The 14,041-nt window shown below is 39.1% G+C and overlaps 1 protein-coding gene across 6 annotated transcripts in view; it reads left to right on the plus strand.

Moving 5' to 3' along the window:
* Nucleotides 1-12,739, plus strand: part of LOC112554130 (A-kinase anchor protein 13-like) — a 69,838-nt gene extending 57,099 nt beyond the window's left edge. For all 6 annotated transcript variants that reach the window (XM_025221740.1, XM_025221742.1, XM_025221743.1 and 3 more), the window contains 2 exons: nt 4,384-5,197; nt 5,524-12,739. In XM_025221740.1, the coding sequence (XP_025077525.1) occupies nt 4,384-5,193 (810 nt within the window). In that variant the 3' untranslated portion in view covers nt 5,194-5,197; nt 5,524-12,739. The remainder of the gene's footprint in view (nt 1-4,383; nt 5,198-5,523) is intronic.
* Nucleotides 12,740-14,041: the final 1,302 nt, after the last annotated feature.

Consider the following 14,041-nt stretch of genomic DNA (forward strand, 5'->3'; position numbering starts at 1 on the left):
TTAATGTCGCCTTCTCCTTCCCGCCGTCCCTGCCCTCTCCTGGATCTTCTCCTTCAGTTACTATGGGGCGATCTACGTCCCTTCCTCACAGATAACACATGTCTATAATCCTTCAATGGAACTGTCGAGGAATCCGAGCAAACTTTGAAGAACTCGATGCCTAACATCTCGCTTTTCTCTTGATGTAATAGCTCTGCAAGAGACTCATCTTCTTCATACAAACTCTTTTTCCTTCAAAGGCTATCGAGTTCTACGTCAAGACTCTCCAAATGACGTACCTTCAGGAGGGACTGCTCTTTTTATTCGTTCAAACCTTTTATATAGCCAGGTTCCACTCAATACTAATCTTCAAGCTGTTGCTGCCCGAGTTTCTCTGGGCAAAACTATCACTATATGCAGTCTTTATCTACCTCCATCAGCTCGGATATCCCGACAGGACCTTGAGAGTCTTTTAACCCAACTTCCTACTCCCGTCCTTCTTTTGGGTGACTTTAATGGACACCACCCCATGTGGGGCGGGGCCTCGACTGACACCAGAGGAGAGTTGTTGGGATCATTTTTTATGGAAAATGATCTCTGTATTCTGAATGACGGTTCAAACACCTTTTGCCGTCCACACAACAGCACAGAGTCAGCTATTGATTTGTCAGTGGTCAGCCCAGCACTTTTATTAGATTTTAACTGGGCTGTACATGATGACCTGTGTGGCAGCGATCATTTTCCCCTTGTTTACATTTTACAAATGGTCTGGAGCGGGACGATAACCTTCACAAAGGTGGGTGGAATTTAACTAAGGCAGACTGGCTTGAATTTCAGACCCTCTGCTCCACCCACCTTACCAGAAACCCGTTTTTTAATTTTGAGATTGAAGACATTAGAAAAGACCCGATGTTACACCCTGCTAAAGTTTTCACTACAAGTTTAAATAAAATTGCATCAGAAACGATTCCGGTACTAAGGCACCATAATAACCGACCAAGGGTGCCTTGGTTTTCAGAGGAGTGTAGGGTAGCTCAGCGCGCGCGGAAAAAAGCCCAGCGTCTTGCCTTCCGTCAACCCACTCCTGAAAATGTAATAAATTTTAAACGTACCCGAGCTCATACCCGTTATATTTTTAAACAGGCAAGGAAACTTGCGTGGCAGAGATTTGTGTCCTCATTATCCTCCCGTACCACTTCTCAAGCGGTGTGGGCGGCCATAAGGAAGATAAAGGGAAGATTTCAGGCTGAGTCAATAAGCCATCTGCGGGTTGGAGACTCTATTCTCACAGAGGTACAGGATGTCGCAAATTCCTTAGCATCCACCTTTGCTCATAATTCTTCCTCTTCACACTACTCTTCAGATTTTCAACGCGTAAAATCTGTACAAGAATCTTCGGGTTGTGACTTTTCTTCAGACAACTCCGAAAAGTACAACCTACCTTTTTCTCTTTCTGAACTACAACAGGCCCTTCAAAAGAGCAAGGATTCTGCACCGGGTCCTGACAATATTTCCTATCAGCTACTAAAACATCTCCCACAGTCTTCTCTCCTTCTCCTTCTAGATATCTTCAACTTTATTTGGGTATCCGGCTGTTTTCCCCCCTCGTGGAGAGAGGCAGTAGTTATACCCATTCCAAAACCTGGTAAGGATACCTCTGATCCAAATTCTTACCGCCCTATCGCTCTCACTAGTTGTCTGTGTAAAACTCTAGAACGTATGGTAAATGCTCGCCTTACCTGGTACCTCGAATCTCAGAGTCTTCTCTCCAACCTGCAGTGTGGATTCAGAAAACGCCGCAGCACCCTGGACCATTTGGTCCGTTTTGAAACCTTTGTCAGGGACGCTTTTGTCGGCAAAGAACATGTTCTAGGGGTGTTTTTTGATTTAGAGAAGGCATACGATACTACCTGGAAGCGGGGTATTCTGTTAGACCTCCATGCCCTGGGCTTCCGGGGTCGTATGCCACTCTTCATTGAGAATTTTCTTTCAAACCGCCATTTTCAAGTCAGAGTAGGGTCTATACTGTCTGATCCTCAGGAACAGGAAATGGGCGTCCCTCAGGGCAGCATTCTTTCTCCAACTCTTTTCAACATCAAAATCGACTCAATCTTGAAATCAGTCTGTCCAGGTTTAGAGGCCTCTTTGTATGTAGATGACTTTGCTATCTGCATACGAGGCCGCTCCCTTCCATGCCTCGAACGCCGGCTTCAGCTGTGTGTAAATGCAGTACAAAAGTGGGTGACAGAAAACGGCTTCAATTTCTCTCCTACGAAGTCAGTATGCATCCACTTTTGCAAACTGAGAGGTATGTTTCCAAACCCTGTTATCACTGTCAAAGGCACGATACTCAAGGTGGTCCAAGAGGTTAAATTTCTTGGGTCATCTTTGACCGTAAACTGTCTTTTCTACCTCATATCAAATCTCTACGCCTATCTTGTCAGAAAGCCTTGGACATTCTTAGAGTAGTTGGCCATGTCAGCTGGGAGCGGATCGCACGGTTCTGCTACGTCTCTACCGTGCCCTGATCCGCTCAAAGCTAGACTACGGATCCATTATCTATGGCTCTGCTCGAGAGTCCTACCTTAAAATTCTTGATCCAATTCATCATCAAGGGCTCCGCATCTGTCTGGGTGCCTTTCGCACCACTCCTGTACAAAGTTTGTACGCAGAAGCTGGTGAGCCTCCACTTTCTCTCCGTCGTTTGAAACTCATGCTATCGTATGCCTGTCGCTTAAAATCCATCCTGGGAATCCTGCGTATCGTGCTGTCTTCAGACCTCAGCGTGCTGCCTGTATGCCATTCGTACCAAGGAGCAAAAGCCTCTTTCACTCCGAGTAGCACCTCATCTTCAAGCTGCCGGAGTAGATATCAAGCAGGTAGAACCTTTACCTCCACAAACAACTCCTCCTTGGACTCTTCCTGTTCCTGAGATTCGCTTTGATCTTACAACTTTCAAAAAAGGGGACACTAGTGACCCCATCTATCTTCAACACTTTCGTAAACTTATTTCTGATTATCCTCAATTCTGTTCAATCTATACAGATGGCTCCAAAATCCCAAGTGGTGGCCCAGTCGCTGCGGCTGCAGTTCCATCCTGCCAACCACAACAGGCTGCTTCAGTCCGATTGGCAGACGAAAGTTCTATCTTTACAGCAGAACTTTATGCTATCACACTTGCCTTGCAGCATGCTCACCGCTCTTCGGAGCACAACTTTCTGATAATCTCAGACTCTCTTTCTGCTCTCCAAGCTCTTATTTCAAATGAATCTGATCACCCCCTTGTGGTCAAGATTCATAAAATTCATGCAGCACTTATCGAACGAAACAAGGACATTGTCTTTATCTGGGCCCCTGGCCATTCTGGCATTCCAGGCAATGTTCGAGCAGACCAGGCTGCTAAGGCTGCATGTCAGTCCCCTGGTAAAATACAGTTCCTTATTTCATCTGACTGTAAAACTGTACTTACAACCTACATACTGACTTTATGGCAAAACCTCTGGAACACCCTCTGTCAGAATAAATTATTCGCCACTCTTCCCTGTCTTTCTGACCGCCACCTTTGTGCCATACCACAAGGCGGGAGGAGGTAGTCCTAACAAGACTAAAGACAGGACACACATATGCCACGCAAGGATACCTCTTGCGAGGGGAACAACCACCAGGTTGCCCCTGGTGTGGGGGACATCTTGACGTAGTACACTTTCTCATGAACTGTCCGGCTTCAGACCATTCGTCAAAAATTTTATACAGTGGATTCATTGTATGTTTTATTAGGTCCATCCCATCGGCAGCTATTTTTGGTTTTTTAAAAAGAATAGGACTTTTACACCAAAATCTAAGTCTAATATATCTTATGTAATCTCTGTTTTGTTGGCGGCCTTTTTGGGCTCCACCACCCATTTTACACCATATTTGTTTCTTTAACATCTAGTTAACTTATTACCGTGGTCTGATTTTAAGTTAAATAACTGGAGAAAATTTACCCTGAAACTTTTAAACATAAAAACTTTTTTATTGCCATGATATAGCCTTAGTTGCTGGCATGGCATAAAACACCAATAAACAAACAAACAAACAGTGTTAGGATAGGTGTTTAGATAGGCTAAGTGTTTGCAGTACTGTACTGTTATTATGGACATTTTAGTATTTCATAATATGAATAAAGCATTTATGATGTTAAAATCTTTTCAACAAACCTGTACATTCCAATAACATTTTATGTTGTTGCTGCTCAGGCGTTAGTGGAGCAGAGGGTGTGGGCCGCATGTCCTTGTAAGAAAATATTTTTATTTTAACTACTGCAAGTCCTTATGGAAATATATTTTAGACAGGAAAAACAAGAGTCTAATTTAATCAGGTGGGATTGATGTCCAAACTATTGATGTAAGGTGGTGTTTTCAGGTTGAGATTAAGAGAAGGAAGGAAGAACTTAGTCGACAACATGATTTGCTCAAGCGTCACATTGACATGCTGAAAGAACAGGGTTTGCTAGAAGCCTCAGTCTTCAATGAGCAGCCGCATCACATGGTGGATCTGGACACTCATAAGCTTCCTTCTCATCACCATGTGTCCGATCCTGGCATTCCCCATCAGTCCATAGGCCACCGACGCTCAGCATCTGCTGACTTTTCTTCTATGACATCTGGATTTGTTGAAAGAGATTCTTCATCAAAACTGACCTCCACCAACAGCAACTCTTCTCATGATGTGTGTGGTCTTGCCCATCCTTACCGAATGTTCAGCAAGCCTCAAACCTCTAGGGGTGGCAAGGCAGTGCCTGTGCATCTGCTGAGCACCTTCAATGAGCACAAAGTTGGAGGGGCCAATGTGCAGCAGCTGCCTTTGAAGCTGTCCTCCTCACTGGCGACGGGTAACAACAGGCAACGACACCCTCCACCTCAACATTCGCAGAGCCTACCCCCACGAATAACAGCTGCAAGTGTGGCAGGGCCACGAGGTGGTAGCAAAAGCCCTTCTGAAAGAATTCCATCTCCCGCTCAGGCACAAGGTATGATTCTGCGCAACCAGAAATCTCGCAGCACACCCTCCAACCTTTCCTCCATCATAAAACTGGCCGAACCTGCAAACAGGATGTCCCCTGAACGGGTGAGCCACAAGTCCAGCAGCACTGACCCTGCCCCCGGTGGCCCAAGGACAGCACCAGAGGGGACCAGAGAGCATGGTGTGGGCTCACCTGTATTTTACTTTTAATGATGTAAGTGACCATTTTATTATATGCTTGTCTAACAGCTTGAGAACAAATTGTACAGTATTGGGTGAAAACTCGTAGCTTGTTCCTAAAAATGTAAAATGTGACAGTTTGTGAAAGAAGTTTAGCTCAGCTGCGGTCAATTATTATTATTTGTAGAATCTTGAATGAGACTCAAAAAGAAGTGTTAAAAATTCTTTTTGTTGTAAGATTATTGGTTTGTATACTTGTTATTGTAAAAGTGTAAGGTTTTGTAATTCTTCATTGCATATATGTTAAAAAATGATTAGACTTATTTATATTTAGCTGAATAATGAATACCTTTTTTTCAGGATGAAGGAGTGAATTGTTTCCTACAGAATTCACCAAGGATTCACCATTCATTAGGATATACTCCTGGTGTATCTCACAAAGCATGCAGCTGATGGTTTTTCTGTATTCAGCTGTATTCAGGACACTTCATGTTTATTGAGATGTTAGCATCACTGTGTATTTATTACTTATTGATGGCACAGCCAGCTGCAACATATCATTGTAGATCAGTGAGTTGATGTTGTTACTCAGTTGTTGACACAGTTTTGCTCTTTTACCACAGAAATACCCAGGATGTTTCAGGGAAGTAATTCATTTACCATTTCATTTATTCACTTTTTCTCTACACCAAACTTTTTTTTCAATCCATTGATGTTTAAGGACATGCACTTTTGCCTTGGGATTTGTTATCAAAGAAGAGCGGCAATAAAGCACTGCTGTCTTGCAAAGGACACCACACACAGTGAAGGTTAATATGCTGGTGCTGATGTCTAAAGTGAAATATTACATTATAAAACATGCTCCTTTTCGGTTGAGGAGTGTACTGCCAGGTGTATGTTTTGGATGATACATTTGTACTACAGATCGTACATTCAGATATTTCTGCACTATAACAGCATCAGTGTGTCCACATATAAACATTTGTTAGTATCTGAACATAAGCAGCACAGTGACCACAGTTTTCCTGTAATATTTGTGTTTGATTTTTCTCTGAGACAGTGTTGGTGATAACATTCAGTGTTTTATAACACTTGCAGAACCATTATAACATCCTTTCACACACACACACATATATATTGATATATAAACCTTATCAGCTGTGTGTTTGTGTGGGGAGAGATGGATGTACAGATTTGTGTAAGTACAGTTCATTGTTTATGCACAGAGGAAGGAGATAAACAACAAATGATGCAGTTTTAAGCTGCTTTTTTATTTTAAGATGATAATTCTCCAGCCAGGTGATGAGTTTTTTTTTTTAAAAAGAAAAGAAACATTTGAAGAGCTTTTTCGAATTGTCCTGAACTTCCTTTTAACATTAATTCATTCCTCATTTTAAGTCATTAAACCCTATCAAGTATGTCCTTTGACATTCCTTGTTACTTTAATAAAATAGTGAAACATTAAAACCTTGTATTTGATGGACTTGCTTTCTGTTACCATTTTGATGTTCAGCAATAGCTCTGAAATTTGTGTTTGAGAACCAGTTACTGAAACTAGTCACATCTGAACAAAGAAAAAATAAGTATACTCATACATTTGTACTTGACAAATTTTTGTGGGTATAACAGGAAGGAGTCAAGTATTTCTCTTGTTCATTTAGTCTTATTGTTTTTCTCCTGCAGGTCGTTTGGAGACATTTCATGAGGTTTCTTGCTGTGATTTTAGTGGCTGGTGATGTCTAGTATTTGTTAGACATTGTCACTTGTTTATTTGGTGTGTGTGTGGAGAGGGGTGAGATTTTGGCGACTGTGCAGATAGGATTTTATGTTTTATTGTTGTTAAAGAATTGTTGTGCCATTGCATTTTGCTGTCAGGGTCTTGAATAACTCTGTGCTGTTTGTCAGGGTTAGCAAGCAGATACTTAAGTATTTGCTGTATACAGTGTGTAGACACGACACTATTCTTTGCCAGCTCATTTACTCTTTTTGAGTTTACATTTACAGGATCATTTTGCTGAACTGATTTAACTAGGTTAAGTTTAAGTATCACCACAGTAGCAGATTTAGAACTGCCCCTTTTCAGCAAAGAGAGTTAGTGAGGATAGCTGCTTGAGGAGATGTCTTTCTTTCCAGTTATAGCTGCTTCAGCAGACGCGATGATATGTCTAACCCTATGCATTTAGAAGTATGAGAAATTAGTTTGTAGCATTGAAAAAACCCACAACCTTTTCATATACAGAACTACTTTATAATTGTGAACTGTTTCCTGCAATTTATGCAGCAACAAAGAGATGACAATGAGATAAGAATTAATGTATATAATTTGATGATTAGCAGCACATGTGTTGTTACTATTATTTTGTGTGCTGACATTGGTAAATTGATAGAGAATTGTGGGCATAAACCTGGTTCTTTCCTGAAGCTGCACAAAAGAGACCCATAATGCCAGGCAGATTGGTCCAATATGTTTTTTGCATTTTGTGTGACACAAACGTTGGTCACCGCCTTTCTGAAAAGAAACTTGTCAGAGATTTTCTCTTATTAAGATTAGCAAATTGTAATCAATCTATATCTTGTTGGCCTGCCGACATGTTCAAAGGATAAATTTCAGCCTGTAGATAGTTTTGAACATTTTTTGTGTGAATACATCCTGTAGATGATGTTCACATGTATTTCTGAGACATTTATAGATTGTGTTCAGTCATATTTCAGAGACACCTTGTACACTTTGTTTAAACTGTGTAAATTGTTATTTATTAGTAAGACTGTATAACTTGTATCTCATATTTGGAGGTCAGCCGGTTACAACCACACATATACCAACCTTTTACAGTGTGTCCTGTTTGCTGTTTAGTCTTGTTTATATTTAGCATATGCCAATGTTTAATGATAGAAAGCCTTGAACTCCTAGCTTCATTTAACATGAAGATAATCCAGTTAAATGCACTGCCCATCTGTACAAGTGTACAAATCTGAAAATACAAAGTATATTGCATGCTATTTCCAAGGGTATGGTTACTGAAACTTGCATTTAGGAATGTCCACATAGTGTTAAAGAAATCCTTTTTGATTAAACTGCTATGATAAATAGTAACTGTATGAAAGCTATGCCTCCAGCCCATTACAAAAGATTTATTTCTTAAGGAGCTGTGTAACCTTCATAAAATCATTAGCTGAGCTGCAGTATTTCAAGGTATAAAAGTTTGCAATACAAAATTTTTTAAAGTAAGCAATTAAAATGGTAACTGCTGTGCCAGCACACTGCAAGTGTGTTACTATGACGGCTTCAATATCTTAATGTTTGTTTGGCATCAGAATTGATTATAATATGGATTGTCAGCATGTTCTTAAAAGAACCAAGTGCCAAGTAAATTATTTAGAGAGACTTGATATAGATGGGCTGTTTGTATGGCTTGTTTAAACATTGTATTGTTTGTTTAAACTATGACATTGTTTACAAGGATGTACTTTAAGCTGTTTCTTCCTCTGATTTGGCATTGCTGCTCTATATTATGTGGCTTTGAAGTTGGTCTCTTTACTCCATTGACCATTAATGGGACTTGCTAGAAGCTGTCTTACCTTCTTACCTCAACATAAAAGAAAGTGAAGTTTTCTTAAGGATGAAATTGAACATTGTAGTCAGATAAAGAATGACTTTTAAAGTACTCTCTTGCCAGACTTTGTGCATTATTGCATTTCAGAGAGCAACAACGCTGTGTTTGTAGAGAGATTTTATAAGAGTGACCGAGTTAGCACAGTCACAATAACTGACACTACTTTTGCTCGCAATCTGGTGCAGAGTAATCACAGTGGTAGTCCGCTCTCATATGACTGTCAGTGAGGGTGCATTACTGAGAGAGACTGGACAGTGCAAAATGATGACCAGCTTGCTGTGCTCTTTCTGCACACCTCAAGAATATTCATTGTTACACATTCTTATAGTTTTGGAGACTATGGTGGCAATTTAACTGGTTTTTTTCTCATCTTTTTTACTATATTCATTTCACATCCATTTTATTTGATTTGTGTTTTTGTACCATCGTAAAGGGCTGTAATTACTTATTTTAAGAAGTGTTTTTTAAAATTTAGAATTAGATTACCTTGCCTACTGACAGCTTTTTGTCATGATCTCTTTCATTATTTCTTATGATTAGCATTTCACTGTAAGTACCCTAGATGGTGCTTTAGATGGTTCATTCTTGATTGTGCATGGTCCACTTAGTGGAGAATTCCATGGCTTTACTCTCAGCATGCTGTAGTATTGTATAGAAATCAATTTGCTGACAAAGTGAGTGGCTACTGTAACCTGATTACAGCAGTTACAGGCTGCAGCATGTTTGATTGCAATAAGTGAGATGAAGAAGAAGCAAGTAAAGTAAATGATAATGGTGTTCTTAGAACTGATAGACTAGTACTTTAATGTGTATTAGAAATCTATGCAGTCTTTTTATAGATAAAAGTAAGTGGGGTGTGGCTCTAAGTTAAATAGCTTTCAGGTTACTCGTGATTTTGTGTAGCCTTATCTTTAAACAAATGAAGTCTCTGCTGAAAATGTTTTTGTGACCAAACTTCCCTTCCTCATCACAAGCCGTCCTTGCTCTATCACAGCCCTACGTGTCTTAGCATCCTGCTTGTGCCTTTGAGTAAAGTGCAAGGTGTCACAGGTGGTTCTAGATTGTGTCTACTTCCCCCATCCCCTGTGATCTTAGTCCTAAGCCAGAGCACTGGATCCTGTTAATCTCAAATCAAAAGTGTTTACTATAACTATGTTTGGTGAAGCTTTCTGCTTTTGCATTGACTGTTATACATAGCTGAGGTACCGTAAAGCACAGGGCTGTTGAAAGTAGTAGATCTTTATTGGTATTAGGCAAACTGAGGTTTGTGCCAAGGGTTAAATTAACTCTTTGCTATAATTTTTTTCATAGTCCATTCACTTTTTGTTTTTATTTAGCTAATTATTTATCAGAAAACATTTAGGGAAGATAGATTCTAGCTCTTGTGGCACTGAAGCAGATAAAAGTAATGACAGCACTCCATACTTTCAATTTGTTGTGTGTTGTTTCATGGTGTAACAAGATTATCTCTGGCACTTTGCTTATAAGGTACAGTTATTGAGTTGGCAGTATCTGCATTGAATGGTGGCCAACAATTACTGTTGGCTTGACAAAAGTGCCTAGTTCACATACTGTTGAAAAACAGATATAGTTAGACAGTTTTCTTTCTGGTAAAATAATGGTGGGAAGAAGAAGGCATTTTGAAAAAAAAAACTGATTCAGTTCTCAAGATAATACTTCAAGAATTTTTTTCCTTGATGGTAAAAGGGTTAAGATCCAAGACATATATATATATTAGCATAGGTTTCATATGGCATAAGAACTCTTTCACTATGCATACTAATATCTGCACTTGCCTTAATCTAGCATGAATATGCCTTCACATATCTGTGTCTAAATCTTGTTACCTGTTCCTTGTTCAATGTTTTCCCTTCGATGTAGCTCATGTATCCTACATACACTATTGATAAAACAGAATTATACTATTTAGTGTTCTTTTCTGTCACTGGCACAATTCAGATGGCTATGTGCTTTATATATTTTCATGTTCATTAGAATGTTAGATTCCTAGAAAACTAGGAGGCAGCAAGAAAAAAGGTGTGCCATCATCTTTGTCCACTAGTTGATTTTCATATGTAGTGATGCAGTGAGCCAAGTTTAGCTAAGAAATAAGTGATGCAAAATGACATTGACAACTTGCGTAGTGAAACAGTTGTTTGTGGATGTACATGGGAAATCTTCTTTTCTGTGTAAAGGGTTCATGGAGCATCATCTAACGCCACAATAAGATGCAACATTGTCAGCACACAGCAATTAAACATTATTACAGTTAATCAGCGACTACTACATAATACAGTCATCGCTTGGTATGTGCAGGGAATTGGTCCCAAGACCTGCACATTACACAATCTGGGGATGTAGAAGTCCCATACATAAAACAGCAAAGTATTTGCATACAACTTCCACTTACACATATCCTCCAGCATACTTTAAATTACAATACCTAATACAAAGTAAATGAATGCTATGTAAATACTTGTTGCACTGTTTTGTTGTGGGAATAATGACAAGTCTTTATATGTTCAGGTGCAGCCATAACAGAACATGCACATTTAGCTGACACAAGCTCAAAATGCACTCACAGCAGATGACACTATTCTCTTATGCAACAATTTATCTAACCCAAATCAAACTGATGACAATGCTTGTCTGTAGGCGGTCGCTGCTCAGTCTTGCATCCCAGGTACACTTTGCACTTATGTTGAACTGGGAAACTGAGTCAGTGACCCAGCCTTTGACAAATTCAGTCAGCACAGTGCTCGGTGTGTGGCTCAGTTTTGTTTTTTTAGAACTTTCCGAAATTTGTTTCAATATTTTTGCAGTTCTCAAGTTATTACTTAAACTAGTCAAATCAATATTTAAGAGAAAGTCTGTTAAAAAAAAAAAGGAGGAGAGGGTTTGCATTAATAGAGTGATGTACTGACAGAATAATTCATTGGGACTTTATGATTTGTTCTTGCACTTCATCAGCATTGTGTGGTGTTATTGTACAATGAAGGTCTACTGAAATTGGTGATCTATTTGTTTATTACATTGCCAGAGATAGTTAAAACTACAGCAGCTGTTATAAACATGGACTTAAAAGACTGGAATCAGCTTGTAAAACAATGTTGTAGTCAACTGTCTTAAAGGACGGATAGAAGATTTTACTGTGATGACTCAAATTTGTGGCTGTTTTGGTGTCCTTTTCTGTAGAATTTTGATTTAAGGGTATATATTTTCATTGGAATCAATGTGGGTATGTGTATGTATGAGCATCTATGAATGTAACTATTGAAACATTAGGTACAATACATCCTACAGACTATACAGTGAGTGCATTTTAAAATGTGTTGAAATAGACTTGATGGATTTCTTTAATTACTGGGATAACAATGAGCTGAAAAATTGTTAAACCAAGTACTGTTACAGTCATATCTGTGGCAAGACACTAGACAGTTCTGTAGTTGTTACTAAAACATTCTGTGGGCTTAAGCATGCTTGTCTTGCTCTCAAGCAGTAGCCACAAGACTTAAAGCAGCTGATGACTGATGAGAGGAAGATTAGGAATATCCTGTCCTCAACATTCCATAGTTGAATTTTATACACCAACAAGGACTAGAAACTTTTCTGGGAACAAAATGCAGGCGCTAGGCAAATATTTGTAGTGATCATTCCTGCTGTGTGTTCAAGATACAAATGTGAGTTCAGCTGATTTTTAAACTATTTTTAAAATTACTTTGTCCTGCACTAGTGTTGGTACAGCATTGATCTTTCACATAGCTCTGTCTGGCCATAGGCTTGCAATAGTTATACAGCACAATGTATACTGTTCCACTTTTAGAGAAAACAAATGTATTATGCCTTCTTATCTAGGGTACTTGGTGGCCAGATCTTAGCCATAGGTTTTAAGATGGTCTTTATGATTAATGATCAAAAGTTATCTTTACACCATTTGCAATAAATCAATATGGTCAATGTTGCATATATTTGTGTGTGGTGCCTGCATGTGCAATTTTTTCTTTTTGGATGTTGTACAAGCGTGTGTATTTAAACTAGATTTCCTTATTTTTTTTTTTATGCATTCTCTCCGTGCAGTCTTAGGCTCTGTCATGCAGCCTTTCCTGAATTTTTAAAAATTCTCTGTATTCATTCTCATTTGTCTACCGCATTAAAGATCTATACAGCTTGTAATGGTCCAGCCTTTAAAAAGAAAAGAGGAAATCTGAGGCACTTGATACAGTTGCTGTTAAGAAAAATCCATGAAAGCATCACCAGGCAGCTGCAATAAATATTCACACTAGGATGAGGATTCATGAGTTCCACCCCTCCAAAAAAAACAACTAACAAAAACCTTTCCACTTCTCTAGTGCACATGCAGCCTGCACATGAATGTCTTTTATGCTACTTCCACCATTTTAAGATATGCCACTGAAAAGGCATGTAACTGATCTAATCACCTTGATTGCCACCTGTTATTATCAAGCACAGCAAGATCATCGTAGTTTGTAGCCAAGCCAGCATTACTTTACCTCCCCAGCACCATGTAATAAAATCCTCATCTTTAGAAAGCATACAAGTCTTTTGTAGAAGGTAACTATTGGAGTTTTGTGCATTTGGAAATTAACTACATCCTTTCTTTTGCTTTGATCTCCTAGTCCATTACAGTTAAAAGTACAAATTTTTTGTCAGTATGTGTCATTAAGTCAGCTGTTGATCCATAAGATGAACCAATCTAGCAATAACCATAGACTAATATTGGAGAGCATTTTACACAGTAATAAAACTGTACTCCACTCTCTTATTCTTAGACCAACGGGGGAGAGAGACAAAGAACTTACAATAACCAAACAATGAACAAAGTAGTGTACTATATCCCCAGTCTTTTAGGAGAAGGAAAAAGACATAGGTTATTAAATGTATATGTAACCCAATGTTACTTCAGTCATGGGAAGGACAAAAACAAAGAAATGTGTATCTGTGACCAAGAAACATTTGAGGATCAATGAAATACATGCTCTGTGTAAAATCGACTGCAGTGCTATTAAAAAAAGTCTGGCTTGCAAGTGGTACTGCCACTGGAAATGGGATCTTTGGCAACCGGAACTATGGGATCAGTAACAGCTAAACTTTTATTTACTCACTGAACCCAAAGAAGAGGATGAACATGCGCAGTAATATGAACAGCCAGCGATTTCAACAAGGATAGTCCAGACAAAAGTGACCAAACAAAAAAGACAGGCGCTAATGACAAACATACAAATAAATACACATACACTTGCAGC

Source organism: Pomacea canaliculata, linkage group LG13 (genome assembly GCF_003073045.1).
Source record: "Pomacea canaliculata isolate SZHN2017 linkage group LG13, ASM307304v1, whole genome shotgun sequence".
Classification (NCBI taxonomy): Eukaryota; Metazoa; Mollusca; class Gastropoda; order Architaenioglossa; family Ampullariidae; genus Pomacea; species Pomacea canaliculata.